This window comes from Oryctolagus cuniculus, chromosome 20, assembly GCF_051225735.1.
Source record: "Oryctolagus cuniculus isolate XC-2025 breed Fujian yellow rabbit chromosome 20, ASM5122573v1, whole genome shotgun sequence".
In the NCBI taxonomy this organism is placed as follows: Eukaryota; Metazoa; Chordata; class Mammalia; order Lagomorpha; family Leporidae; genus Oryctolagus; species Oryctolagus cuniculus.
Genome location: NC_142886.1, coordinates 48,728,296 through 48,755,240, shown reverse-complemented (window position 1 = coordinate 48,755,240; position 26,945 = coordinate 48,728,296). Strand labels below are relative to the sequence as shown.

Sequence of the window (26,945 nt, the reverse complement as noted above, 5' to 3'; positions counted from 1 at the left end):
CTTAAGCCTGCTGGGCGTGCACACGCGCACACAGTGCTCGGGCTGATGGGGGTGCGGCTGGCGTGGGGTCTGGAGAGCAGGGATGCATGGGCGCAGCTGTGCCCAGGGCCCAGGAACCTGCCCAGGATACCCTCGGACCCCTTCAGTGCTGACCCTCTGTGACCCCTGGGGCCAGGGAGGGTCCTCCCAGGCTGCCGAGGACGGCGCCCCTACCCTCCTGCCCCCCGCTTGTGGCCAGGGCCCGGATGGAGGCCGCAGGGTGGAGGCAGGGGTCCGCCCAGCGCCTCCCAGCGCGGCTCCCTTGTGCAGGGTCTGCTCTGCCAGCCAGTCCTGGCGGGGGGCTGAGGCTCGCTGGGCGCTCCGGGAGCTGCTCTAAGCTCCTGCCCCCAGCCTTGCCGCAGCCCCGAGGCACACGCTGTCCCCAGGGCACAGGGGAGCGGATTGAGTCGAGGAACCAGGACCGGGCACAGCCAGTCTTAAGCCACCCCCTCAGCGTCCGCCGCCCCCATGACTGCTCTGTCCGGGGAGGGGTCTTACTGGAGGGGGTCTGGCCACTCCCCGCTGCGTGGCCAGCTGGGCTGGGGGTCCGGGCGCGTTGTCTCTCTCTGGGGGGCGGTGGCTGCTATGTGGCTCTGCACGGACTTCAGTTCCCGCAGTGGTGAGAAGGCAGGGGCGAGCCGCCGTTACTGTGCCGTTACCCAGTGAGCCACGCCCCCAGCCCTGCACAGGGGCTGCCAGTATGTGAGCCCACCTGCACACCGCGAAGCCCTTCTCTGGGGACCACGAGGCCCCGGGGAGTCCCAGTGACGCCCAGGCCCCCCTGGGGGGGGGGGTCTCTGCAAGGCTGCTTGCGCAGCCAGGCAGCACGGGGCCTGCTGGTGCCCGGCCACGCTGTCGAGGGGTGGGACTGCACCCTGCGACCTGCCACAGGCGTCCCTCCCAGGGAGCTGGGCCCCCTGAGGCTCCGGGAGTGACTGCCTGGTGCCCCTCCCCGGCCCGCCCCGCCTCCAGGGTGCACAGGCCCCGGGCTGGAGCCAGCCTAGGACAGTGAGGATGGATGTTCCGTCAGACCGGGAACTGAGGCTAGCAGGGTCCTGGCTGGGCCGTGGCTGGCTCGGGGCCCTGGGCGGGTCACACCCCCCGTGTCTCCACGGCAGGGGGAGCATCAGCCACAACTGCAGTGTGCATGGGATGACGGAGGTGACAAAGGGGACCACCTTGATGTGGGCACCTGCTGTGTGCCCCCTGCCTCCTGGCCTGGACAAGTCTGTGTCCCCAGAAGGCTCCCCCCGGGTGGGTGAGGGTCCTCGGGGGGAAGCGGGGTGGCCCCCTGGCTCCTGGTAGCCTTGGTGTGAGTCCCGCCGTCACCATGGCCCCCTCCCGGGGGAGCCCCTGGGGTCAGCACCGGCACTGTCCCATCTGGCCGAGTGGCCCCGGGGGAGCCGCCCTTGCTCCTCTCAGTGTCCAGCGAGCAAGCCCCCTGTGGCCGGTCTCTGGAAGCTGCAGCTGTCACAGACTTGGGGCTGAAGCTCACTCTTACTACGGTGTGAATGACTGTAGGCACAGGGCCAGGTTGTGGCCCGCGCGGGGCTGTGACAGCGTCCCGGGCTGCAGTGGGATCTCCTCCCCCTCTGTCAGCAGGGCCGGGCAGGTGTGGGCGGGGCCTCCCCGAGTGGACGGCCCGAGGCCCCTCTGGAGGGGCAACTGCTTCCCATCTTCCCGACGGTTGCCACGTGGGATGTGGGCTCGAGTTGCCAGAGCTTCCAAAATTCTCAGTGGGAGCCAAAAATACGGATTTTAACATGTAAACTCTCCCAGCTTTTGAATGTTGGTTCAAATGTTTAAAAAAAAAAAAAAGAAAGAAAACCTTGCGCAGGCCAAACCCGACAGGCGGGCGGCCAGATATAGCTCGGGGGGCCAGTTCTCAGCCGCAGCCCGGGCACAGCGCCGCGCGGGACGCGGACCCGGCCGCCTGCAGCGGGGTGCCAGGGCCTCGGGATCCCAGGGTGGGGCTGCTCGACCCCATCTGGAGACAGCCCCAAGCCAGGGCCTGGGTGGCGCTGGGATTCCAGCCAAGGTCCTGGTGGGAGCCGTGGTACGTGCCCTGCGCCACTGGCAGTGGCCCCGGTGACTTCACTGTCCTGCAAACCCCCAGGGCACCTGCACCATGCCAGCTCCCTGCCCACCACCCTCTTGCTCCTTGTCTCGGTCCCCATGGCCGGCCCCACGCCTCTCCCTCCACCCTGACCTTGGCAGAGCCCTCGGCTCCATCCCACAGTCACTCCCTTGGCCGTGGCGCCCGGGGTGATCTCTGATCTGACTACTCCCAGATCCGCTACCCCTCAGGACCTGCGCTCGGCTGCTTTTACCCCCACCCCAGCCTAAACCCTCGGCGCCATCTGCGATGATCCTGTGCCCTTCACACCCCGAGCCCCCGAGCCCCTCTGCCACCTCCACCTGGTCCCCATGGGTCTCCCTCACCCTGCACTTGACCCGGGGCCCCTCCTCCAGGCAGCCCTCTGGGACCCATCCTTGTCAGGGTGGAAGCAGGACAGACACCCCCCCCAGGCCCCAGCCCCCAGGTCTGTCCCTCCACTCCCCCCACTCCCCTGGCCCCAGGCATGGTTCACATTGACCCACTGGTGACAACTGCAGGGTTAGCCCCACCTGACCTAGCCTGGGGACACAGGGGTGGGAGGAGGTGGGTTACCCAGCTGTGTCTCGGATCCGTTCCCTGGGTTGGAGTGGCAGCCCCCACTCACATCTGGTCTGCTTACTACAAGGCTCCCCATGCACTAAATGTTTGTTGAGCGAATGCAAGACGGAGCGATGTCAACTTGATATAAAGAGAGTCTGCCCGGACGGAAAGGCTGGTTCTCTGGAACCTGCCCCGTGACCGTCCCCTGTGCACCGCAGCCGCCACTCACAGCTTGTGAGGTTGTCCCTACCCTTCCAGGAGGTCCTCAGAGAGGTCGAGAGCCTTGCCTGAGGCCACACAGCTGCCTCAGAGGCCCAGACGGCCAGGCAGGCCCAACCTTCCCTGGGCAGAGCTCGAGGTGCAGAGCCGGGTGCCCAGGGGATGCTGGGTGAGGCAGGGACCAGGCTGGTGTGCGGGTGCTCAGGGCTGGGAGAGCAGGACAGACTCCCAGCTGGGGCGCAGGAGCAGGTCCTCAGACAGCCTCGCTCCAGACCCTGGGCACCTGGCGATGGTGACTGGCGTGAGGCCCTGCCCACGGAGGGTGGCTTATCCCTGATGGGAGCCAGGCCAAGATCTGGGGCAAAGCCTTAACCGGAAGGCGGGGCGGGGGGCGGCTGTAGTGGTCAGTGTGGGCTGTGTGGCTGGGCCGTGGAGGGCCAGGTCCTTCATGGAAGACTGAGTGGAGGCACAGAGTCCCCTCCGGGGAGCACCCACGGGCCAGTCGCCGTGCCCAGGGGCTGCAGGAAGGATGGCAGCCGTGGGCAGCTGGCAAGAGCCCGACCCCAAGTCCCGCGCTGCGTGGTCACCTGTGGGTTGGCCTCCTGGGGCCTCTGCCTTGCGTCTGCAGAACGGAGCTGTGAGGACTGAGTGAGTGGATTTCCTTAGCTGCACCAGAGGCAGAGTGGGCTACTGGGTAGGTGCCTCAGCCCCAGGTGGCCCCGGGCTCTGAATCTCAGTGAATACGGAAGGAAGTAGGGGGCAGGAGGAAGGTGGGGGGGCCGGGCCCTCAGCAAGGCGGGGGCTCCGAGGCCTGGTGCAGTCGGGTCGGCCCACAGGCAGGGCTGCGTGCAGCTGCTGGGAAGAGGTGGCCGCGGTGCTGGAGCCGGGGCTGGGGCTGGGGTGGGGGGGCCGGGAGGGGAGGGCAGTGGGCAGATCACAGCTGAGCTGCGGGGCAGGTGGGCCGCGAGTGTGGCCTGGGATGTCCCGGTATCTGAGACACAGCCCCACTCGGCTTCCCCCGGGGTCACAGGGGCACTTAGGGTCCCACTGCCCTGGGGAGCTCCCAGACCCCCTTAGCCGTGGGAACAGCTGGGTGCCCACAGACCCCTCATGCTCACGCTCCCAACAGCTCCTCTCTCCGCCCCTGGCTGGAGACCTTGGCCTGGCCAAACCTGGGGGACCCCAGGCAGGCCGAGTGCCAGGCGAGGGCAGCGTCAGGGCAGACGATGGAGGGCCAAGGGCGCAGCCCCTCCTGGCAGCGCCAGGCCACGCACCCGTGACCCACGTGTTGGGCTGGTTCCAGGACACAGACCTGGGACAGATACAGCCCCTGTGTGTGGGGGGGGGGGGGAGGGGATTGACCCAGTGACTGCCAGGTCTCCACGGGGAGCTGTGGGGGAAGGAGGGAGGCGGCCTTTAGGAACCAGGGTGATGGCCACTGGGCAGGCTCTGGGTTCCAGGAGAACCTGGGGCCCTAACAGGAGGGGATTCGGGTTTCAGGATATGGAGTGGCAGGGCTGCCACCCTGCCTGTCTCCCGCCAGGTCCAGCCCCCACCCCTGCAGCCGGAGGCAGCTCCTCTACCTCCCCCAGAGCCCTGGGTGTGCAGATGGGGGTGGGGGATTCCCAGATGAGCCTCTAAAAGGGCCGAAATGCTCAACGTAAATAATTAATGCTAGATTTTTAAAATTAAATTTTAATCCATTCTGATTAATTTTAGACAAACTCCCTGGCAGGACATTCGCTGGGAGTGACTGAGGCACCCAGAGGCCTCCTGGGGGGTCCCCAAACCCTGGGTGGGAAATGGCCGTCAGGAGTGGGCTTTGCCCCTCCCCCACCTGCTCCAGCTGAGCTGGGGGAGCCAGGCTTGGCAGCCCGACGTCACCCGCAGAGCTGCCCCCGGGCGATGGGAAGAGCGAGCAGGAGGGGTTCCCAGGGCTGGGGCAGGGGGCTTCTCCACCATCGCCCCGTAGAGAGGGCTCCTCCCCGGAGGAAGACCTGAGCACTCGGACTTGGGGTTGGATTCACCCTGGGGCAGGTCTGACCCTCCGGAGTGGCCGGCTCCGCCCACCCTGCGCGGGCTCAGCTAAGGCCAAGCCTGCGGGGTGCCGGGGGTGTCCTGCTGAGAGCACGGGGTTTCTGTCCGGGAGCCCACAAGGCCGGAGAGCACACCGCTCTGGCGCGGTCGGAGCCTGGCAGGCACTGCCTGCGCTTATTGAGCGCCTGCTGTATGCGGGGATCTGGGGTGATGCGCGCCGTGATGGGGACCGGAAAAGGTGGGCCGGGGGGGCTCGCGCGCGCGGGGGTCGTGAGGGCCGGCGGAAAACTTCCCGGCGCGCCTTTGCCTTGGGGGTTGGGGGATCCCGACAACTTTTAGGGCGCCAGGGAGGGGAGCCGCCGGGAGCCGTTCCCTGGGAATTCCTGCGGACCCCTGCCCCGCCGCAGCCCGCGCCTCGTCCGCCCTCCGCCCCTCTCCCCTCCACCCAGCTTCCGGGCGAGGAAACTGAGGCCGGGGGAGGCCTCTCCGAGCGCTCAGGAAGTTGGAGGCCGAGCCGGTCCGAGGCCCCGGGGCCGGGCTGCGCCCTCGCCCGGCGGGGCGGTGGGGGAGGCGGCGTGGGGCCCGGACCGAGCGGAGCGCGCTCCCGGCGGACGCGGCGGCGGCGCCCGGCGCGAGGGGCCGGGATGGGCAGTCACCAGTCTTCCCAGGTCTGTCGCGCGGCCCCCGGGCTCGGACCCCCGCCCCCCGCGCGGAAAGACGGGGCCCAGCCCCCGGGAGCGGCCTCTCGCGGGCGGCGGGGAGCCTGCCCCGCGCCCCCCGCTGCACGCAGGAAGTGCGATCCCGCCAGGGCCGCCCGCGGTGCCCGCCGCGCTCCGGCGCCCACAGGGTTAACAGCGGCGGGTGGGTTCCCTCCCCCCGCCCGGCGCGCGGAGGGGCTGCGGGGCGGCGCGGGGCTGGGCGGGGAGGGTCTCCCAGCCGCGCGCGGGCGGCTCTGCGCAAGCCCGGCAGGGAGCCCCGCCGGCAAAGCCGGGCGCGCAGGGGTTAACCCCGCAGGCCCGGAACCCCCGAATCCGAGGGCAGCGGGGTCCCCGCCTGAGAAGCCCGGGGTTCTGAACGCCCTCGCACTCGGGTCGTGTGAGTGTCCGCTCCCGCGGTCCCGTGCGACCCCAAACACTCTCCGACTCGCGGATTCTGCGATTCCGGGTCTCGGCTTCCTCCCGGAGGGAGCGCGGGGCGGGAAGGGTTAACGGGTGGGGCGGGGAGCGGCGGGGGCCGCGAACGCCCGAGAGTTCACGCGGTCGGGCCGGGCCCCCTCCTGTGGGCGAGGCCGGGGCGTCCCGCATCCCCGGGCCGGCCCCCTCCTCGCCCCGGGGGGCGTAACTCGGAGCCGGGGCGCGCGGCGGCCCGGGCGGGCTCACCTGTTACTCGGCCGCGGCCCGGAGCGCCCCCCGAGTCACGGGGCCCGTGGCCGGGGCGCGGGAGCGGGGGGCGCGCGGGGCCGGAATTCCCACGGACGGAGGCGCACGGGGTGCCCCGCGGTGCCCGGCTCCGCCCGGCGCGGCCGCCGGGCGCACGCCTCCTGCCCGCTGACCGGCTCCTTTGCTTTCTCGCAGGCCTCTGCCGCAGACATGGAGAAACTCAGGTGAGTGGGGCGACTTCCGCGCCGCGGCGCCGGGCCGGGCGGGGGGCGCGGGGCCGGGGTGGGGGAGGGGCTCCCCGGGCGTCTTTAGGGCCCGTGGCCCGGGTGTGCGCGCCGACAGACAATGGGGCGCCCCGCGCGGGAGCTCCTCGCCGCGGCCCAGGGTGGGGGGCTCAGTCCCCGCCGTTACGCACCGGCTCCCGGGCGCTGGCCGGCCCGCACCCACCCCCGCGGACAGCTGCGTGGTCCCGAGCGGTTAAGTTTCCGCCTCGTGGGGGCGGGGTGGGGGATGGAGTCCTAGCGACTGGCCGAGGCAGGCGCGTCTTGGAGCCATTTTGGGGGAATCCCGCGACAGCGTCTGGGGAGTGTCCCCCGCGGCCTCGCTCCGGTGCTAAACTTTGAGCCCGGGTGGACTCCACTGGGCGCCGTCGCGGCAGGCCTGGCGCCGGCCCACTGGGGTGCTCACGCCATCCTCCCTTTCTCCTCGCGTCCGCGGCCACGCTGACCCCTGCTTCGGGAACACCTCTCCCGTGGTGTCCTTCCGGGCCGAGCTGAGGCGGCCTGTGTGGGCGGCAGGCCCGGCTGTGGCTGCTGGGCATCTGAACCTCCTTCCCTGGCCCCTGGCCGGGAGGATCTCCCTGCCCATCGCCCTCCCAGGGTCTCGGGGAGGCAGGTGCATGTGTTCCTCCAAGGGACACAGACCCAGGCTCAGAGGACATGTGCGCGCGGGGGGGGGGTGCACATTGTCTCCCAGAACCCCCCAGCTGGACATTCAGAAGCAGGGTCAGCCCATCCACCCTGGCCTCTGGTTGGGACTGTGGTGCTGCCTGAGGAGCTGGGGCCAGGGTGTCCTGCTCGCTGAGAACCCCAGACCCCAAACCTGAGGCCCGACAGCCCCACGCCCACCTGATGGTGACCCACAAAGCCCGGCTCTGACCCCCCCGCTAGGGCACTCACTGTCACCCGTCACCGGCAGTCATTTCACCCGCACCCTCACCTGGGTGGGCCTGGGAGGGGGCAGGGGCAGGGGCAGAGACTTGAGGGAAAGGTGGCAGGGGACGGGCTCTGCTCTGGTTTCTCCCCCCCCCCCCGCCCTGCCAAGCTCTTGAGCATTTGCCACTGTGTGCCGGCCACTGGGCACAGAGACCTGGCCCCACCTGGCTGGGACATGGTGGGCAGGTGAGCCCCTGCCCCCCGGGTGGGCTGATTCTGGAGGTGGGTGGTGGTGGCAGGGCCAGGTCCCCGGCTCCTGGGCTGCACTGGGTCCTGTGGCTGTTTTGCAGCCGGCAGGGGTCTTGTGGGGCCCTGGCTCAGCAGAGCCCCCTGGAAATGGGGAGGGGGCCTGCCCTGGTCTCCGGCTCATGCAGAGCTGCTGGGGGGGTATCCCTGTCCACACCATTCCCTCCTGGCCCCTAGGGGCTGCCCCAGTGGGTTTCTGTCCTGACCAGGGGTCAGAGGTCCCAGGGCCTCCCCCCGGGGAGGGTTACCGGGCTGGGGGTCCCACAGAGCCAGTCTCGGGCAAGGCCCTGACCCGAGTGGGTTTCTAACTGGCCCCAGGCCACAGGGACACGTGGAAGCCGACACGAGACACCTCACCTGGGACCTGGTCCCGCCTGCCTGGGCTAGGGCCACTGGACTCAGCCAAGGGAAAAGGCATTCGTGGTCCCAGTCAGGGGCCCACCGCCTGGCCCCAAGAGTGTGGGGTTGGCACGTCTCAGGCTGAGCCTAGTAGGCCCTTGGCCTGGCCACTGTGACCCCTGGGGCTGGCGCTGGCTCCTGGGTGCCACCCCCACACCGTGACTGCCAGCAAGCCGCAGGCTGGTGGAGTGGGTGCAGTGGGGGTCTTCCTGCGTTGCTCTGGGGTCCCGGGCTGGGGGGCTGCCCGGAAGTGAGGACAGGCTGAGGCCTGGGGGTGAGTGGGAGTCTCCAGGGGTAGATGGATGCCTTCCATGCGTGGCCCTGGTCCTTCCCAGTGTTCCAAGTGGGCACCCCTGTGCGCAGAGGCTGAGACTGGCCCCACGCACGGTAGGGCTCCCCAGGTCCAGCTGGCACATAGTAGGTATGCAGCCATACCCGGGGTGGTTGATGGCCTAACCTCTGCCCCTGCCTCGTACCTTCCCTGCCTCTGCTGTCCCGGAACCCTCCTGTGTTTGCAGGTTGGCCGGCTCTGCGGCCTGTGTGCTCGGAGCACTGCATCCCTCATCCCTCAGTCATATCCCCCAGTGGGTCCTCTCCGCCCCCAGGCCCCTGCCTCTGTGGAGCCGGGATACCTGCTGCTCACCCAGGGAGGCAGGGCTGGGGGTGCCGGGACGCCCAGCGCCGTCCCAGACTCCCCGGCTCTGAACTGCTGCTGGGTGCCCAGAAAGCCGAGAGTGTCTCCACAGCTGAGTGACGGTCACATTAGGAGGACCAGCAGCCCTGGACACGAAGCCCCCAGAGGTCCCTCCAGACCCTTCCCAACCCCACCCCACCCTCCCCGCCCAGGGGTCCCTAGGACCCCGACTTCGTGGTTAGCGGTTCGCACCTGCTTCTGCGTGTTTGCTGTTGTCATCTGGGCTCTGCACTGTCTTGGCTGGCCTGAGACCTCTCGCCAGCAGAGTCTCCCAGCCCATGCTTTGGGAGGTGGGCTTTTCCCCCCCAACAACGGTCCGGTTATGGGGGCGCCCTTGGCGACTCGTGGGTACAGGGCGCTCCCAGGCATCTCGGCTACACTGGGCGTTCGTTGCTAGGGCTGGGCAGGTGCCAGCCTGGACCCCGGGGGCACAGAACAAGTGTGCCGGGCCCCCAGCACAGCTCTGGGACTGCTGGCCCGCAGGGCGGCCTGTGCTCAGCGTGGAGCTAAGGCCCAAGGCTCCGGGTGCTTCTCTTGTCGCTGTCCCCCGCCGCGCTGGCCCCGGTTCCCACCTGTCCGGGTGTCCCCCACCTGGCTGGCGGAGCTCCTGGGCACTGCTTGTCTGTTTTGCCTGGTGGTTGCTGACTTGTGGCTGCTGAAGGGCTCTTTGGGGGAACGGGAGTTCTTGGTTTGACTTTTGTGGAGTGTCTGGGCTTTGCTTTTCGCTGAGAGCTTTGTGTGCCTTGTGTCCAGAATCTTCCATGGCGCGGGGGCCTTTGGTGCCCCTGCAGGTGGTCTCGGTGCGAGACACGGCCTTGGGCGTGGTTTCTGTGTTCTCCTGTGTGCATACGGGACTGCTGGAGCCCACCCTCTGGGATTCACTCCTGTTGCCCGGCCTGTGCCAGCTGCTGCGGCCCAGCTGGAGACGCTAAGGAGACACGCCAGGCCCGTGTCCTGGAGACAGCGACAGACGGCTCTTACGGTTGTCCCAGGGTCCCCATCCTCAGAGCCGTGTCAATGTGCGGCCTGAAGCCTGGCGCTGAGATGCACCTGCAAGACCTGCTCCCCCAACCCCAGTGCAGCGCCCAGCCCCACCCCCACCCTGCACCTGCCCTGCCCCCCTCCCTGGGGGGACCCTGCTCTCCCCGGGAGTCTCCCAGCCCTGGCCTTTAGCTCGTCGCTCCTGCTTTCATTGCTGTCTGTTAAGCACCACTGTGTACCAGAGGCCATGGTAGGCGCTGGGGAGATGGCAGTGACCAACACAGGCAGAAATCCCCTGGGTGGGAGAGACAGGACTCGTTTCTAAATAAGTAATGGCCACAAGCACAAGACAGGAGGGCAAGTGTGCGTGCCTGTGTGCATGTGTGTGCATGTACATGTGTGTGCTTGTGCATGTATGTGTGTGCACATGTGTTTGCGTGTACATGTATGCGTGCACATATAGGTGTGTACATGTGTGCTTGTGTGCACCTACCCACACGTACATGTGCATGTATGTACCAGCATTGCGTGTACATGTATATTTGTATGCACACGCCTGTGTGTGCACTTGTACATATGTGTGCCTGTACCTGTGTGTGTGCATGTGTATATGTATGTGTGTGTGCCTGTGTGTGCGTGAATTCTGTGTGTGTATTGTGTATGTGTGTGTGCGTGTACCTGTGTGTGTATGCATGCATGTGTGTGCTTGTGTGCCTCTGTGTGTGTGCGTGTGTGCGCTTGTGTGCCTCTGTGTGTGTGCGTGTGTGCCTCTGTGTGTATGCGTGTAGCTCTGTGTGTGTATGCATGCATGTGTGTGCGTGTGTGCCTCTGTGTGTGTGCGTGTGTACCTCTGTGTGTGTGCGTGTGTGCCTCTGCGTGTATACATGTAGCTCTGTGTGTGTATGTGTGCATGTGCGTGCGTGTGTGCCTCTGTGTGTGCCTCTGTGTGTGTGTACCTCTGTGTGTGTGCGTGTAGCTGTGTGTGCGTGTAGCTGTGTGTGTGCGTGTGTGCCTCTGTGTCTGTGTGTGCATGTGTGCCTCTGTGTGTGTGTGTACCTCTGTGTGTGTGTGTACCTCTGTGTGTGCATGTGTACCTCTGTGTGTGCATGTGTGCCTCTGTGTGTGTGTGTACCTCTGTGTGTGCATGTGTGCCTCTGTGTGTGTGCGTGTGTGCCTCTGTGTCTGTGTGTGTGCCTCTGTGTGTGCGTGTACCTCTGTGTGTGCATGTGTGCCTCTGTGTGTGTGTGTACCTCTGTGTGTGCATGTGTGCCTCTGTGTGTGTGCGTGTATGCCTCTGTGTGTGTGCATGTGTACCTCTGTGTGTGTGTGTACCTCTGTGTGTGTGCGTGTAGCTGTGTGTGCGTGTAGCTCTGTGTGTGTGCATGTGTGCCTCTGTGTGTGTGCGTGTATGCCTCTGTGTGTGTGTGTACCTCTGTGTGTGCATGTGTACCTCTGTGTGTGTGTGCCTCTGTGTGTGTGCATGTGTACCTCTGTGTGTGTGTGCCTCTGTGTGTGTGCATGTGTACCTCTGTGTGTGTGTGCCTCTGTGTGTGTGCATGTAGCTCTGTGTGTGTGCGTGTGTGCCTCTGTGTGTGCGTGTGTGCCTCTGTGTGTGTGTGTGTAGCTGGGTGTGTCGGCTGTGATTCGGCTCCTCAAGGCCTGGAAAGCTCTTGAGAAGGTGCCCAGGGAAGGACCCGAGCAGGTGTGCAGGTGTCTGGAGGCGGGCGGGCATCAGGGCAGGGTCTGCTGACCGCCCTGGCGGAGCCCTGTGTCCCTGCCCGTCGCGTAGGTGAAGGAGGACGTGGCAGGCTGGGCCCGAATAGGGAGCAGAAGAGGATTTCTGGGCTGGGGCCAGGGGCCGGCTCTGCCGCCCCCCATGGCTGACTGCTTTCCCTGGCCGTGCACACCCCTGGCTCCCAGGAGGCCGTGCCTCATGGGTGCCTCTCAGCCTCCTGGCTCAGGCCTGCTTGGGCTGCCGGCTGCCACGCCCACCGTCCCCTCCCTCCCTCCCTTCATCTCCCCAACAGCAGAGGCCCCCAGCTGGGCGGGGCTGTGCTGCTGAAACTGGACACCCAGCAGGACCACAGCAGGCAGCGTGGCTGGGCCTCACCAGGTGGGGGCCTTTACCAGTGGGAGGCAGGCAGGGTGCTGCTGGGAGGCGAGGACCTGAGACACTGGCAGCTGAGGGTGCCTGACCCGCAGCTGTCAACGTGGGGCGGGGCCCCCAGGACAACCTGGAGGTGTCTGGGGCTGCGGGAAGCTGAGCTGGCTTCTGCCCCTACCCCGGCATGGGGAGATGGAGGCCGGGAGGCTAAGGCGGCGAGCCGGGGACGGTGGCAGGGCAGTGGGTCCCGACGTGCACCTGCTCCCGGGCCGGCTACCCGGGCCCACCTCACCCCATCAGGAAAACTGCCTGCCCACAGGTGACCCCTGTGACCCCTCGTGGAGCTGACGCAGGCACGGAGGGGAGACACACAGGCCAGGGGAGGTCGCAGTGGTCACAGACGCCCCTTTGGGCTTTCACTACAGGTGGGGAACCCGAGCCCAGCAAGGCAGCTGCCTCCTCTGCCTGCAGCCCCCTGCGGCCAGGCTGAACTGGCCAGCGACGGTTCTCCCTCCAGACCGGGCTTCACCCTGGAGGCTGTCGGGTGTGTGTGTGTGTGCATGCGTGTGTGTGTGTGTGACATGCAGAGATGTGCAGTGGCTGGGGTTGAGGGTGGAGCGGGGCCGGCGGGGGGCCCAGGGCATCCCCTAGAGGCCTGCAGATCTGCACGAGGGGGCTGGGGCACTGGCCGGCAGCACGAGGTCCTTGCTGTGCACCCCAGGCCAGGATTTGCACTGAGATCCCCCACGCTGGAGGGGACAGCCCCCCGCCCAGCGCGGGCCCATTAATAAGTGTGCCCACGTCTGTCAGCAGCGGTGAGCAGGCTGGCGGGAGGTCAGATCAGCAAAGCCAGTGTAGGCTCCTTGGTAATGACCCTGGTGATCCGAGTGTGGCAGGCCGCCCCTTCTACCTGGGCGCTGGGGGGGGTGCAGGGCTGGGAGGTTAATCAGGGCCCCACGGGGAACTTGTTGCTGGCTGTGGCCCCCCTGTGGCCTCCCCAGGCACCTCCAGGTGTCCCCGCTCTGTGTAGAGGGGTGATCCACCGGGCAGAGCCGGCTCGGTGGCACGCAGGGGACAAAGCTCGGTGGGATGGGAGCGAGGAAGCCGAGACTGCCAGGACACGCACCACCCCAGGGCAGGAAACTGGCAGCGCGTGGGGGGCGAGAGAGGTTCGCCAGGTGGGAGCGTGGCCCAGGTTTGCATGCCAGACAGAACCATCTGGAAGGCAGGGGACGCTGAGGGCTCAGGCAAGGGGAGGCTGGAGCCGCGCCCAGTGAGCTGTGTGTAGTGCCAGGCAGGTGGACACTGGCGGCGGCGGGCGGGGCGGGGCGCAGTGTGCAGTTGGTTGCGCTGTCTCAGTGGGCGGGGCATCGAGGGCCTGGGATGGGCGTGGCTGCAGGGAGGAGTGTCAGGTGGTCCCTCCAGGAAGTGTGGGTGCAGGTGTTGGAAGCGGGGTTCCCGCATTGGTAAAGGCACCGCAGGGGGCACTGTGGGGCCGCGGGTCAGCTCTCTCCCTCCGGGGTGTACCGCTGGGGCGTCCGTGGTGGTGCCCCCGCTCAGCTCCGTTCAGCACGTGTTGGTTGCTCTTTCCGTGTGCCAGGCCCTGTGCTGGGGGCCCAGGTGTCACCTATGTCCCCTGTGGGTCCCACGGCTGGAAGCAGGGGTCAGAAGGCCTGCGTGGGGTCTCCCCTGACTCACACGTGGAGTTGTCATGTGACTGCACGGATCCTTGCTCGGGACCCAGGCCCAATGATGGGGACACTGAAGGTCATGGCTTGCGGGGGGGAGGGATGAGGGGAGGCCCCACTGTCCTAGGCAGCCCTGCTCCCAGCCACCTGTAGACCCTCAGCCATGTCTGTCTTCTGGCACCGAGTCCCTGGCTTCCCCTTCCGGGTCTTTCCTGGGCCGCTCTGCCGGGCGCTGGGGCCGACTGTGTTCTCCTGCGCCCTGCCTGCTTCCCGGTGCTGCCCCTGCACTAGAGGGCTGGAGGGGCAGTCAGGGAGCCCTTCCTGGAGGAGGTGGGTAGAGTCAAGGGAAGGGGGTGCTCCCAGCAGGAGCCGCAGCGCAGTTCAGGGCCCCGTGCGGCTCTGCAGCTGCTGCATCCTCCTGCCCCGTTGGTCTGCTTTGCCTCGGCCCGGGCTCTGCGGGTGTGCCTGCCCACGGAGGGCTCCCCAGGACACAGAGGCACGTGGCTGTGCCGTGGCCCAGAGGGCAGCGGGGCAGGGCTGCGGCCGCCTGATAAGATGAGGCGAGATGAGCGCATCCTGCGGCGTCCTGGCCTGGCGAGGGGGAGGGGCAGCGGCGTGGCCGGGGGAGGGAGTCCAGGCGTGTCCCAGGAGTCCCTGCGCCCTGGCAGGTGGCCTGGCTTGAGTCGCAGCTCTGTCCTCCTCCGGCCACCCCTCCTGGCCGGGGCTCCAGGACACACTTGACGTGTGCATGCACTGACACGCACGGACACGCACGCACGGGTGTGCCCACCTGCACGCACACACGCATCCTGCCCCAGGAGCCGCTGCACTGCAGCCAGGGGTCTCACGGCAGGGCAGGAGGGGCTGAGCCCCGGTAGAATGAGGGGCTGGCCGGTTGCCCCGGGGCCCACCCAGGTCCCAGGGCGTGCCCTCCTCCCACCCCCGAAGGGGGCATCCCCCGGGCCTCCGTCTCCTCCTCGGCGCTGGGCAGAGGCGCGGGGGCCGCGTCGGGAAAAGGGTGACGCTCGGAGTGTGCGTTCACAGCCGAGTCTCGGCGTGCGGGAAGGGACCCTGCGTTCCTCACCTGCCTCATCCGGAAAGTGGGGGGTGGAACACACGTGCCCCCAGAGTGGCCCGCGGAGGGGGTGGGCGGGGAGGGACGTGCAGGCCCCCGGCAGGTGTGGAGTGTCCTGCGTGTCCTGACCTGTGTGGTGTGGGACTCGTGCCAGCTCCCTCTTTAGCCGGCCCCAAAGGAGACCAGAGACAGGCCGGTGTGTCAGACCTTGCGGCCGGGAGGCGGCCCCCGCTCAGGGCCACGCGGGGCGGCGGCTGAAGCAGGGCTTTCCAGGGGGCCCCTGGGATGGGGCTGGCTTGGAGCAGGCCAGGGGGCCCGTCCCAGGCCTGAGAAGACAGGGCAGGAGCACCTGTGGCCAGCCCGAGGCCAGCAAGCGTGTGGGGCTCAGGCCGGGTGCCGGGGTGGGGGGCAGGAGCCTGGGGCTCAGTCCGGGAGTCTGGCTGCTGGGTGGGGAGGGGTTAACCTGAGCCCAAGGGAGCCGGTGAGGTGGTGGCACAGGGGACATGGGGACAGAGCCGCCCAGATGAGAGGTGCCTGCAGGGTGTGTGTGTGTGTGTGTGTGTGTGTGTGACAGGCAGGGTGGCAGGGTGAAGTGTGACCACCGGGCAGGCTGGGAGCGGCATAGTCGCTCGGGGACGCGGGCACAGCGGCTCGGGCCCTTGGCTCACCTGGGACGCGGAGGACACAGCCCTGCCCCTCACCGGGAGGACCAGCAGGAAGCACAGCCTGGAGGGAGGGCAGCGGCCGAGCAGAGACCCGTAGGATTCCCAGCAGGACCCTGGGATGGCGCAGGCCGAGATGATGGAGGGAGAGGAGGCAGCCCTCAGCGAGGGGAAACCAGGGCGGGTTGCCTGGAGGAGGTGGCTTTTGAGCAGAGCCTTGTAGGAAAGGGGAGAATCTGGGAATGCAAAGGGGCCGATGGCATTCCTAGGGGAGGGGCAGCGTGGGCCCAGGCCTGGCGCGTGGGGGTGGGGGTGGCCACACACCAGGAAGGAGGTCAGGAGGCAGCGCCCTGGACACGGGGTGCGGCCTGGCCTGCCTGGAGCCCTCCCTCCTCCTCCTCCCGTCTATGAGGGGGTGACGTGGCGCCCCTCCCCGGGCTGGGTGAGGCAGCAGGTGCACCAGCAGGTGCCGGAGCACCCTGGGCTCCCCCCGCTCCACCCCTCCCACACTGTGCCAGCTACGTCGGGGGAAGGCAGCTTGCAGTCCTCAGGGGCTCCCCAGGAGCCGGCTCCCCACCGGGGACACCAGCTGGGGGTGACATCAGGCCGGCCTGCCCCAGGCCACGGCCCCACCCGCTGGAGCAGTCGCTTAGCCCAGCGGCCACGCGGGAGTCCCCTGGCTGCCGCGCGCTGGGCTCATCTGCCGTCAGCACCACGCCCACCGGGCTCTCGGCCTGTCCTCCCTTGAGACTTGCTCTGTGTTTGGGGGCACTGGCTTAACTTCTCTGGGCCCCCACTGCCTCTCCAGGACAAGGCGTCCTTCTGCAGGGCCAGGCTGGGCCTTGTCCCTGCTCACACCCACCTGCTGTCTGGTCCAGGGTGGCCGTGGGGAGGGGAGGATGAAGTGGGCAGCCCTGAGCGAGCCTGCGCACGCGTCAGCCGGCCATGGGGAGGGTGTCACCTGCCCCCTCCCCCCGCCTGGGGAACACATGCTGGAGCTGCACCCGTGAGGACCCCCAACCCAGCTGGCCGTGTGGACCCCGACCCAGGCCGAGCAGGCCTGCAGGTGGGCACAGGGCACCCAGAAAAGCCCGCCATGGGGGACGCGCTGCCACAGACGAGCCTGAGCCCTTAGAGTGCACGGCCAGACCCTGCCCCTAGGCCCTGTACCCTCGCCCACCCCACCGCCTGGCAGGCGGCAGGAGCCCGCTGGGTCCCAGCAGGGGGCCTTCCCACCCCCCCCCCCCGCCAGTGCTGCGCTCCCTGGGTGCCCTCGTGCTCGGGCCGCCCGGGTCCTCGCCTGCGCTCTGGGACAGGGAACCTGCCTGGTGTCTCCCCGCCCCGCCTGTGTCTGAGTCCAGCTCCCCGGGAATGGGCTGCCCAGAGGGGAGGGCCTCCGGCCAGCGTCACAGCCTCGCTGAGCCCCCTCCTCACTTGGGCCCTGCTGGAAGGGGAGGAGGGTCCTGGGTCTCTCTGGGCCCTGGCAGGCCCAGCACCTGCCGCTCTTCAGGGGCTTCCCAGGGGCAAGGAGGGAACCGAGAAGCACACACAGACACAGACCGCACACGCACACGCACAGAGCTGCACACACACAACACAGGTACACATGCATGCATGCCCACACCTACACAGTACACACATGCATGATGCACACATCACAGACACCACACATACATGCACACACAGAGCTGCACATGTGCACACAGACAACACATGTACACACATGCACACATGCCCACACCTACACAGTACACACACACATAGTTCACACATCAGACACCACACACACACAGAGCTGCACACATGCACAGAAACAATACAGGCATGATGCACACATCACAAACACCACACATACACACACAGAGTTGCACACGTGCACACAAACAACACATGTACACATGCCCACACCTACACAGTACACACATGCATGGTTCACACGTCAGACACCACACACATACACACAGAATTGCACACACACAACACATGCATGCATGCCCACACCTACACAGTACACACATGCATGGTTCACACATCACAGACACCACACATGCATACACACAGAGCTGCACACGTGCACACAAACAACACATGTACACATGCCCACACCTACACAGTACACACATGCATGGTTCACACGTCAGACACCACACACATACACACAGAATTGCACACACACAACACATGTATGCATGCCCACACCTACACAGTACACACATGCATGGTTCACACGTCACAGACACCACACATGCATACACACAGAGCTGCACACGTGCACACAAACAACACATGTACACACGCATGCATGCCCACACCTACACAATACACACATGCATGATATACACATCACAGACACCACACACGCATATACACAGAGATGCACACGAGCACATAAATAATACACACATACATGATGCACACATCACAGACACTACACATGCACACACATAGAACTGCACACATGCACACAAACACATATACACACATACATGCATGCCCACACCTACACAGTACACACATGTATGATATACACATCACAGACACCACACACAGAGCTGCACACATGCACACAAACCACACACACATACATGCATAATATATGCATCATAGACACTGCACATGCACACACATACAAAGCTGCACACATACACACATGCACATGAACACATACACACGTGTGTATGTACATGCATGCCCAAACCTACACAGTACACACACATCACAGACACTACACACACACGTGTACATACAGGCACGTGCATGAACACAATACAGCACACGTGCCTATACATACACATCACACACATAACACATACACACTGCATGATGCATACACGCACACATGTACAGCACACATATGATATACACAATGCACATGCGCACACCCATACATATGCACACGATAGACACACCTACAAATGCACAGACAACATAAACACGCATGTAACACATGTGCATGTGTATCCGATACACACGCATGCGCCACACTGAGGTTAGGGCCAGGGTGAGGTGTCTTCACCCGGCAGTCACACAGCAGGGCTCCCTGGGCCCCCGGACCCAGGAGGGGCCCCCAGCACGCAGCGCCTGGCTCTGGCTGCTCCCAGGCCCTGGCAGCCCCACTCCCATCCTGTGTCCCCCCGACCACCAGCCAGGGACAGCCCTGCTCCCCGGGTGGGGGCCAGGGAAGGGTGCGCCATCCCATTTTACAGACATGGAAACTGAGGCTGCAGCAGGCAGGGCTTGGCTTGCTACCCTGGCACGGTGGCACCGCCCACGTGACACAGACCCAGTGCCCAGCCCAGGCCCTCGGGCGTGGAGGGCAGTGGAGGTGGGCGTGGCCTGTGGTCTCTGCTGAGTGTGCGAAGCCAGGGGCCAGCGGCTGGACGTGCGGGTGTGGTGCCCAGGAGGCCCCCGCTGCAGACGGTGGCCCGGCAGAGGGTCAGCGCGTGTCCAGGATGGGGAGACAGGTGCGGGACACACGGGGAGGGCCTGGGTGCTGAGGAGGGGGCTGTGATGTGACGGCTGTGGTGGGGACACGGGGAGGGGATGGGACTGGGGGGCCGCAGAGGCGTGTGCAGGCGCCGCCCCCGGCCGGTGGGCAGGTGCAGGTTCAGGGCCGGGGGCGTGGCCAGCGCAGGGACCGGTCGTGTGGGAGCTGGGCATGAGGGCTGGGCGCGTGGGAGTTGCACAGTCTGCCGTGGGTGACCTGAGGCCATGGGGAGCTGCTGCCCCTCTGGGGGGTGGAGGGTCCCCTGCAGCCAGCCCGCCACCCCGTCACTGCGGCTCCCCGGCACAGGGGGCCCCATTAGTCTTTGTCCCGGCTGTGAGGGCCCAGGCCCAGGGCTGGCCAGGGAGGCGGGGGTCTGACGGACGGGTGTGTGGTTGGGTGTTCGGGCTGGGCGACAGGTCCCAGGGAGGGAGTGTGGGTGGCTGGGGTGAGGGACGAGGACTCAGGACTGAGGTGGCCATGAGGGTGGGCAGACGGGCAGGCCACGCCCTCACTCTGTCCTTGGACACAGAGCTGCCTGTGGCCTGTGACCAAGAGCTCCACAGGGAACAGCCGACCTCTGGGGCAGCCCCGGCTCTGCCTGTTGGGGAGTCACAGGGCACCCACCAGGAAGCAGCCGGGGGCAGTGGGACAACCACGGAGGGCTGCCTGGAGGAAGCAACACCTGAGTCTGGCTGGAGCAGCACAGACTGCGCCATGCGGGCAGCCGGCGGACCTGTGTGGGCAGTCACGTGTGGCACCCGGCCTCCGTGCCCCGACTCGCTGGCTGTGCCACATCCTGTGTGGGGCCTCTGGGGGAGCCGCCGCCCCTGCCCGGGGAAGCCCCTCTATTTGTAGTTATTGGTAGCGCGGAGCCGGGGGCGGGGTCCAGGAGTGCTCAGGGGCAGCTGCTGGGCTGCCCATGCGGTGTGGGCTGCTCACAGGGCCAGGGGCTGGGGAGGACCCCGCCCGCCTCGTCCCCTCGCTGGGGCTCAGGCCCGGGGGTCCTGACCGAGCTCCCCCAGCACGCTGGGCTCCTGGGCCCTGCGTCTCCACCATCGTGGCGCCCACAGCTCCTGCCCGGCCCGGCCCCTGCCCGGCTTCAGTCCCCCCGCGTCGGCCGGCCCAGAGGGGGTGTGCTGCATCCCAGGGAGCCCCAGTCTGTGGGCAAAGTGGAGTCTGAAGATGCCCGTCTCAGCCCCTGAGGGCTTCCTGGAGGAGGAGGACTTGAATGGGCCGGGGCTTTGCAGTCTCCACGCACCGTGCAGAAGCCACTTGGGCATGGCCTGGCACCGGCTCTGCCCTGGGCGCAGAGAGGTGACCCGTGTGCTGGGCCACAGCCCGCAGCGGGGAGAGACTGGCCGCTCTGGGCCCCCGCGTCCCCCCTGCCGCTGTGGGGCGCCCCCGCGGGCCGGCCGGGTTCTGGGCGGCTGAGCGCCGCGGCCGCCCCCGCCTGTCGTTGCAGCGCGCTGCAGGAGCAGAGGGGCGAGCTGCGCAAGCGGCTGTCCTACACCACGCACAAGCTGGAGAGGCTGGAGACCGAGTTCGACTCCACCCGCCACTACCTGGAGATCGAGCTGCGCCGCGCGCAGGAGGAGCTGGAGAAAGTCACGGAGAAGCTGCGCAGGTGCGCGCCGCGCCGCGCCGCGCCGCCCCCCACCCCGCCCGCCCACCGCCCCAGACGCCCGGGGCAGCCGAGGCTCCCAGCTCCTCCTGCGGAGGCTGATGTGCGCGCTGCCCGGGGGCCGGCGCCCGCGGGGGCAGCGACCCCGTGGACACCAGCTCGGCCCCGGCGCTGCCGCTGGCTGCCTGAGGCACCCCCAGCTGAGCTTCCGCTCCGGCGGGTGGGGCGGTCACACCGTCCCCGCCCGGCCAAGCTCGCCCCCCGCCCCCCGCCCCGGCCGGCCCGCGGTGCCCCAGGCCCTCAGGCCGCGGCCCAGCCCGCAGTCGGTTTGCAGCTGCCCCTGCGAACTTGCAAGTGGAAACCCCTGGCCTTCCCTTCCCGTCTCCACCGGGGCCTGCAGTGGGGTCCGGGAAAAGACCCCGGGGGAGCTGGGAGGCTGAGCGCACCTGCGGCGGGGCGGGGCTGGTGGGGGCGGGGCTGGTGGGGGGCGGGGCCCGGCGCAGCCCTGACCGCGCTGCCTCCCGCCCCAGGATCCAGAGCAACTACATGGCGCTGCAGCGGATCAACCAGGAGCTGGAAGACAAGCTGTACCGCATGGTGAGGGCCGGCCGCGGCTCTGGGGGCCTGGGGAGGAGGCAGCCTCGCTGCCCAGCCCTGGCCGGTTCTGGGGCCGGCTCTCAGGACCCTGTCTCCTGACACCTCCAGGGCTGAGCAGGCTGAGGGTGCAGTGGGCCCAGGGCTGCTGGCGGGGCACTAGCAGCAGGCGCAAGCACCCCAGGCTGGGGCTGTGGGGCGGGGGGGGACCGGCGCCCTGGGTGAGCCCGACCCCGGGTCTCCTGCCCGCGTGGGTGTGGCGGCGCCCGTCATGTCACCTGCAGAGGCCCCAGCTGATGGGGCTGAGGGACCCCAGCCTGGAGGCCAGGGCTGGTGGCTGGGGCATCCTGGCTGCTGCTGACGTCAGAGGAGGTGCAGGTCTGTGGCGCCGCCCTGGCGTCAGGATAAGGAAGCCTCTGACTGCCTGGTTTGGTCGCAGGCTTGTTTTGTTTCTGAAACTCAGAAGTGGGCGTCGGTTCCCTGCGCCGGGGGAGGCGGGGCGGGCGCAGGTGCGTGGAGCGCCTGAGCAGGTGCCATCCCCCAGCCGCGGAGAAGCCGAGGCTCGGGCGGCACCTTGGCCCCCTGGGACCCTGGCCGACCACCTCCTCCCCCGCCCCCGCCCCCAGGGCCAGCACTATGAGGAAGAGAAGCGGGCCCTGAGCCACGAGATCGTGGCCCTCAACAGCCACCTGCTGGAGGCCAAGGTCACCATCGACAAGCTGTCGGAGGACAACGTGAGTCAGGGCGGCTCTGCCTCTCGGGGCTCTGAGGCCTTGGGGGACGGGTGGGGCACAGGGCAGGGCCTCCCTGGGGCAGGACCCGTGTTGGGGAACACGAGGCCTTGTTACCCCACGCGGGGTCAGGACGCCCGCTGTTGGCCAGCTCCTGTGTCGCGTCAGAGCTGCGTGGCCCTGTGAGATGGGCCCAGCCCCCCCCACTCCTGACGGCTGGCCACGCGCTCCGTCAGTAGCGCCTGCTCCCTGCGTGCGAGCCACCCTGGCAGGTGAGGTGGGGAACACGGTCGCATGGCGGACCCCCAGGCGGTGCAGCGGGTGGGCACCTGGGCCGGCACCGTTCCCCAGGGGGCTGCTTGCACCAGGTCTGAAGGCGGTGAGGGAGGGAGGCGCTGGGCTGCCGAGACGGTGGGTGGGCGCCCCTGGGGCTGGGCTGCAGCCTGAGAGCTGGGCGCCACTGCAGGTGTGTGAGCTGAGCAGCCAGTGAGCATGGGCCCGCGGGGGGCAGGGTGGGGGTCAGCCCGCGGGCGCAGGCTGTGTGAGGACAGGCGGGCAGGCTGCTGTGAGGACAGGCGGGCAGGCTGCTGTGAGGACAGGCGGGCAGGGTGGGGGCTCAGCCCGCGGGGGGCAGGGTGGTGTGGCTAAGCTCACGGGGGGGCAGGGTGGTGGGCTCAGCCCGCGGGGGCGCAGGGTGGTGTCGCTCAGCTCGCGGGGGCGCAGGGTGGTGGGCTCAGCCCGCGGGGGCGCAGGGTGGTGTGGCTAAGCTCACGGGGGCGCAGGGTGGTGTGGCTCAGCCCACGGGGGCGCAGGGTGGTGTGGCTCAGCCCACGGGGGGGCAGGGTGGTGGGCTCAGCCCGCGGGGGGGCAGGGTGGTGTGGCTAAGCTCACGGGGGGGCAGGGTGGTGTGGCTCAGCCCACGGGGGCGCAGGGTGGTGTGGCTCAGCCCACGGGGGTCTTGGGGTCTGGGGTCCTGGAGGTTGGTGCCAAGGGGGCAGAGGAAGGGGAGCGTGGGTCCCTGGCCAGCTGGCCGTGGGCGGAGCGTGGCCACGTCACCACGAATGCTGGTGGCCTGGTGGCTCATGGGGTCTGCGGGCAGGACCCCAGGCCTGGGGGCTCCTGGGCGGGTGGGAAGGGAAGATCCAGCCACAGGCACATGCAACAGAGATTTCCAGAGACCAACGTAAACCCTTGCATTCCTACTGTTTGCATCTGTTTTCCGCTCAGGAGGCTGAGCCAGTCCCCGCCAGGACCTGGGGGTCACTCACCTGCCCCAGCCCCTGCCCAGCCACACAGCCAGCTCCGTGGCCAGGACACGCTGAGAAAGGGGCACGCGTGGCGGGCCCGAGATACGCCCGGCACTGGAGGGCTCTGGCAGGCTGGGGCCAGGGAGACCAGGCCCCCGTTCCACCACCGTGCCCTGTCCCCCCGTAACGGGTTCCCACCTCTGCAGGGCCCACGGGCCCCCGCGTGGGGCGGCTGCAGCCCTGCCTACCCCCAGCAGCTCCAGGTCAGGGTAAGGCCCGTTCTGCAGGCGAGAGCGTGAAGCAGCCGGGGTGGACGGAGCCCCCGCCAGCCCGCGGCCCCGCCGGAGGGCCCCTCGGTGCGGGCGGGCCGCGCCCAACGCCGTCTCTTGTCTTTTAGGAGCTCTATAGGAAGGACTGCAATCTAGCGGCCCAGCTGCTGCAGTGCAGCCAGACCTACGGCGGGGTCCATAAGGTGTCCGAGGTAACGTGGGCCCCGCCCCGCAGCCAGGCCCCGCCCCCGCCCCACCCGCGGCCGTCCCTGCCCTTGAGGAGGAAGCTGCTGGGTGAGCCTGGGCCCCTCGGCCCCTCCTGGACCCGCCTGCCGCACGGCCTCTGGGCCTGCCGGGCTGCCCGGTGCCCCCCTTTTCCGGGGGCTGAGCCCAGGCTCCGCCCCCCGTCCTCCAGGGTGCACTTCGCGGCGGCCCACGATCGGCAGTGTCCGACTCAGAGACAGGAAAGCTGCCTTCAGCAAGGGGGCTTTGGCCACGGCCGTGGGGTGAACAGGCAGCAGAGGCAGGGCTCCGACCAGGCAGAGCCCCCCGCCCGCGTGTGGCAGCCTACACAGGCCCTAGACGCCCACCCCTACAGGCAGGCTCCCTCCTGGGCCTCGTCTGCATCCCCCGCCCTGGGCCTCGGCCACACCTAAGACATGCACAAAATAGATCAAACAGTAGTGGGACGGCCCCCCTCCCCGCACCGTGGCCAGGCCCTGGTGCGGAGGCCGTGGGGCGCCTGGCCCTGGCCCGTCGATCTTTGTTGCATGTGTTTCTGAGTCTGTCTCGTTCCGGGCACCCGGGCAGTGTGCCTGGGGCCGGGGCGCCAGCAGAGCCCACAGGCCTGGGGGAGGAGCCGAGCGCCCGTGGGGCGGGCCGGCGGGCAGGCTTCCGGCTCGTCTGGCCCGTGGCAGCCTCTGGGCTCTGCTGGGCCCCGCTGGCGTGGGGCGGGGTGGGTGGAAGTGTCCGGCGGGCCCCCGCAAGGGCTGCCACTGTGTGAAGTGAGAAGCCCGGGCGGGTCCCGTCCGTCCGTCTGTCCGTCTGTCCGTCTGTCGTGTGGGTCACGTCCGTCACCGTGGTCCTCGGCCGCGCGCTGACTGCGACTCCTGCTCGCGCCCGTTCCAGCTGCCCTCGGACTTCCAGGAGCGCGTGAGCCTGCACCTGGAGAAACACGGCTGCAGCCTGCCCGCCCCGCTCTGCCACCCGGCCTACGCCGACAGCGTCCCCACCTGCGTCATCGCCAAGGTGCTGGAGAAGCCCGACCCCGCCGCCCTCTCCTCCCGCCTGTCTGACGCCTCGGCGCGCGACCTGGCCTTCCGCGACGGGGCCGAGAAGCCGGGCGCGCGGCCCCCCTACAAGGGCGACATCTACTGCAGCGACACGGCCCTCTACTGCCCCGAGGAGCGGCGGCGGGACCGGCGGCCCAGCGTGGACGCGCCCGTGACCGACGTGGGCTTCCTGCGCGCCCAGAACTCCACCGACAGCGCGGCCGAGGAGGAGGAGGAGGCCGAGGCGGCCGCCTTCCCCCCGGGCTTCCGGCGCGAGGCCTTCGCGGGCTACGCGGGCTCGCTGCCCACGTCCAGCTCCTACTCGAGTTTCAGTGCCACGTCGGAGGAGAAGGAGCACGCGCAGGCCAGCACGCTGACCGCCTCGCAGCAGGCCATCTACCTGAACAGCCGCGACGAGCTGTTCGACCGCAAGCCGCCCGCCGCCGCGGCCGCCGCTGCCTACGAGGGCAGCCCTCGCTTTGCCAAGGCCACGGCCGCCGTGGTGGCCCCACTGGAGGCCGAGGTGGCCCCGGGCTTTGGGCGGACCGTGTCCCCGTACCCGGCCGAGCCCTTCCGCTTCCCGGCCTCCCCTGGTCCCCAGCAGGCCCTGATGCCCCCAAACCTGTGGAGCCTGCGGGCCAAGCCAGGGGCCGCGCGGCTCTCCGGGGAGGACGTCCAGGGCCAGTGGCGGCCCCTGAGCGTGGAGGACATCGGCGCCTACTCCTACCCGGCCGGCACCGCGGGCCGCGCCTCGCCCTGCAGCTTCTCCGAACGCTACTACAGTGGGGGCGGCGGGGGCAGCCCGGGCAAGAAGGCCGAGGGCCGCGCCAGCCCCCTCTACGCCAGCTACAAGGCCGACAGCTTCTCCGAGGGTGACGACCTCTCCCAGGGCCACCTGGCCGAGCCCTGCTTCCTGCGGCCGGCCGGCGACCTGAGCCTCAGCCCCGGCCGCGCTGCCGACCCCCTCCCCGGCTACGCGCCCAGCGAGGGGGATGGCGACAGGCTCGGGGTGCAGTTGTGCGGGGCCGGCAGCAGCCCCGAGCCCGAGCCCGGCTCCAGGGACTCCGTGGAGCCCAGCTCCATGGAGGCCTCCCCAGAGCTGCACCCGGCCGCGCGCCTCAGCCCCCAGCAGGCATTTCCGCGGACTGGCGGCTCGGGGCTGAGTCGCAAAGACAGCCTCACCAAGGCCCAGCTGTACGGCACCCTGCTCAACTGACCACCCGCCGTGGCCGTGGCCATGGCCGTGGCTGTGGGGGCTGCGCCTTGGCGCTCCCCAGGCCCTGCAAGGACCAGGGCCCCTTCCTCCCCGGCAACCCCTCTTCCCCCCACGCCCAACCCCGCAGAGGCTGAGCGGAGGCCCCACCCCCGCCGTGGAACTTCCACCGAGAGCGTCCCTTGCCGCCGCCCCCTTTTATAAGCGAAACTATTTTTATAGAGAAAAAGGGTCTTTCTTAACGCACCTCGCCGCCAGCTCCCTGACGGCAGCCGTGGCGTTTCCAACACAAAGCTCCTTTGTTTTTTGGGTGAGGCTGCACAGGGGCCTGCCCCGGGCGGGGGACGGTGACCATACGTGGGGAGGACTCCTCCCCACAGCGAGCCAGAGACTGGGGACCCCGAGTTCTGTCCGCAGGAAGGGAACCGAAGCCACCGAGGAGATGACTGCTCTTAAACTCCCACCGCGTGGCCAGCACCCCACCCCTGAGCTCTCGGTGGCCCGGAGCCCCGAGAGGGGCCGGGGTGAGTCCCAGAACGGCCGGTGCTCCCTCCTCCCCCGCCAGCCGCCCCCGCCACCGTGGTACTCTACCTCAGACGTATGAGGCACTCCAGCCCCTGTCCCAAGCTTGCGTCCCGTCCGTGGTGCATGCGTCCTGTGTTTTGCACTCATCAATAAAGACATCAGTGGAAAGCCCTCGGCTCGTTCTTGGCCCTGCTGCCCCTGGCCTGGGCTCCCTCCCTGCGGTCATGGCGGGCCCTGCCCCAGCGCTCGGGCAGGTGCCACTCTACTGGCTGCCGGTCCGCCCCTGCCTCCCTCCCTCTGCTTCCTCCTGGAGTGGATGCCTTAGAATTTCCTGAAAAAGGAAGCCCCCTGCCTCGCGCCCCATCCTGGAGGGAACGCGGTGCGCGCTTCTCACAGCTCCCGGCGGGTATGGCTGCCCCGTCCCTGGCTCCCTGAGGACGTCTTGTGTCCCCAGCTGTTAAGCAGCCGCTTTGTCTCTGGTTTGCTGCTGGTTCCCCATGGTGGGTGTTGGTGTGGGTGGACCGCCTGCTGCACACTCACCAGAGTCTCGCGTCCGTCAGGCGCTGTATTTAATGCCTGGAAAATGCTCAC

The 26,945-nt window shown here is 68.1% G+C and overlaps 2 protein-coding genes across 7 annotated transcripts in view; both read left to right on the top strand.

Moving 5' to 3' along the window:
• Positions 1–26,516, top strand: part of BEGAIN (brain enriched guanylate kinase associated) — a 33,762-nt gene extending 7,246 nt beyond the window's left edge. Inside the window, exons 1-7 of one of the 6 annotated variants that reach the window (XM_051830839.3) lie at positions 4,883–5,192; positions 6,529–6,557; positions 20,346–20,507; positions 21,035–21,101; positions 21,725–21,832; positions 23,474–23,557; positions 24,474–26,516. In XM_051830839.3, the coding sequence (XP_051686799.2) occupies positions 6,544–6,557; positions 20,346–20,507; positions 21,035–21,101; positions 21,725–21,832; positions 23,474–23,557; positions 24,474–25,832 (1,794 nt within the window). In that variant the 5' untranslated portion in view covers positions 4,883–5,192; positions 6,529–6,543 and the 3' untranslated portion in view covers positions 25,833–26,516. Of the gene's footprint in view, positions 1–4,882; positions 5,193–5,296; positions 5,623–5,899; positions 6,050–6,528; positions 6,558–20,345; positions 20,508–21,034; positions 21,102–21,724; positions 21,833–23,473; positions 23,558–24,473 lie in introns of those variants that run through there. The other 5 variants (XM_051830837.3, XM_051830838.3, XM_051830836.3 and 2 more) reach the window with 5 other exon arrangements.
• Positions 10,676–20,338, top strand: LOC149120167 (uncharacterized). The gene is made up of 4 exons (XM_089322618.1): positions 10,676–10,727; positions 10,758–10,813; positions 10,844–11,167; positions 11,236–20,338. The coding sequence occupies exons 1-4, from the start codon at positions 10,676–10,678 to the stop codon at positions 11,539–11,541; spliced, it is 738 nt and encodes a 245-aa protein (XP_089178744.1). The 3' UTR covers positions 11,542–20,338.
• Positions 26,517–26,945: the final 429 nt, after the last annotated feature.

Excerpts from the sequence above, each read along its gene's own strand:
- LOC149120167 (XM_089322618.1), top strand. The coding sequence starts at position 10,676 with ATGTGTGTGCGTGTGTGCCTCTGTGTGTGTGCGTGTGTACCTCTGTGT. Across the intron at positions 10,814-10,843 it reads GCCTCTGTGTGTGCCTCTGT|CTGTGTGTGCGTGTAGCTGT; the intron begins GTGTGTGTACCT and ends GTGTGCGTGTAG. Across the intron at positions 11,168-11,235 it reads GTGCGTGTATGCCTCTGTGT|CTCTGTGTGTGTGCATGTGT; the intron begins GTGTGCATGTGT and ends GTGTGCGTGTAG.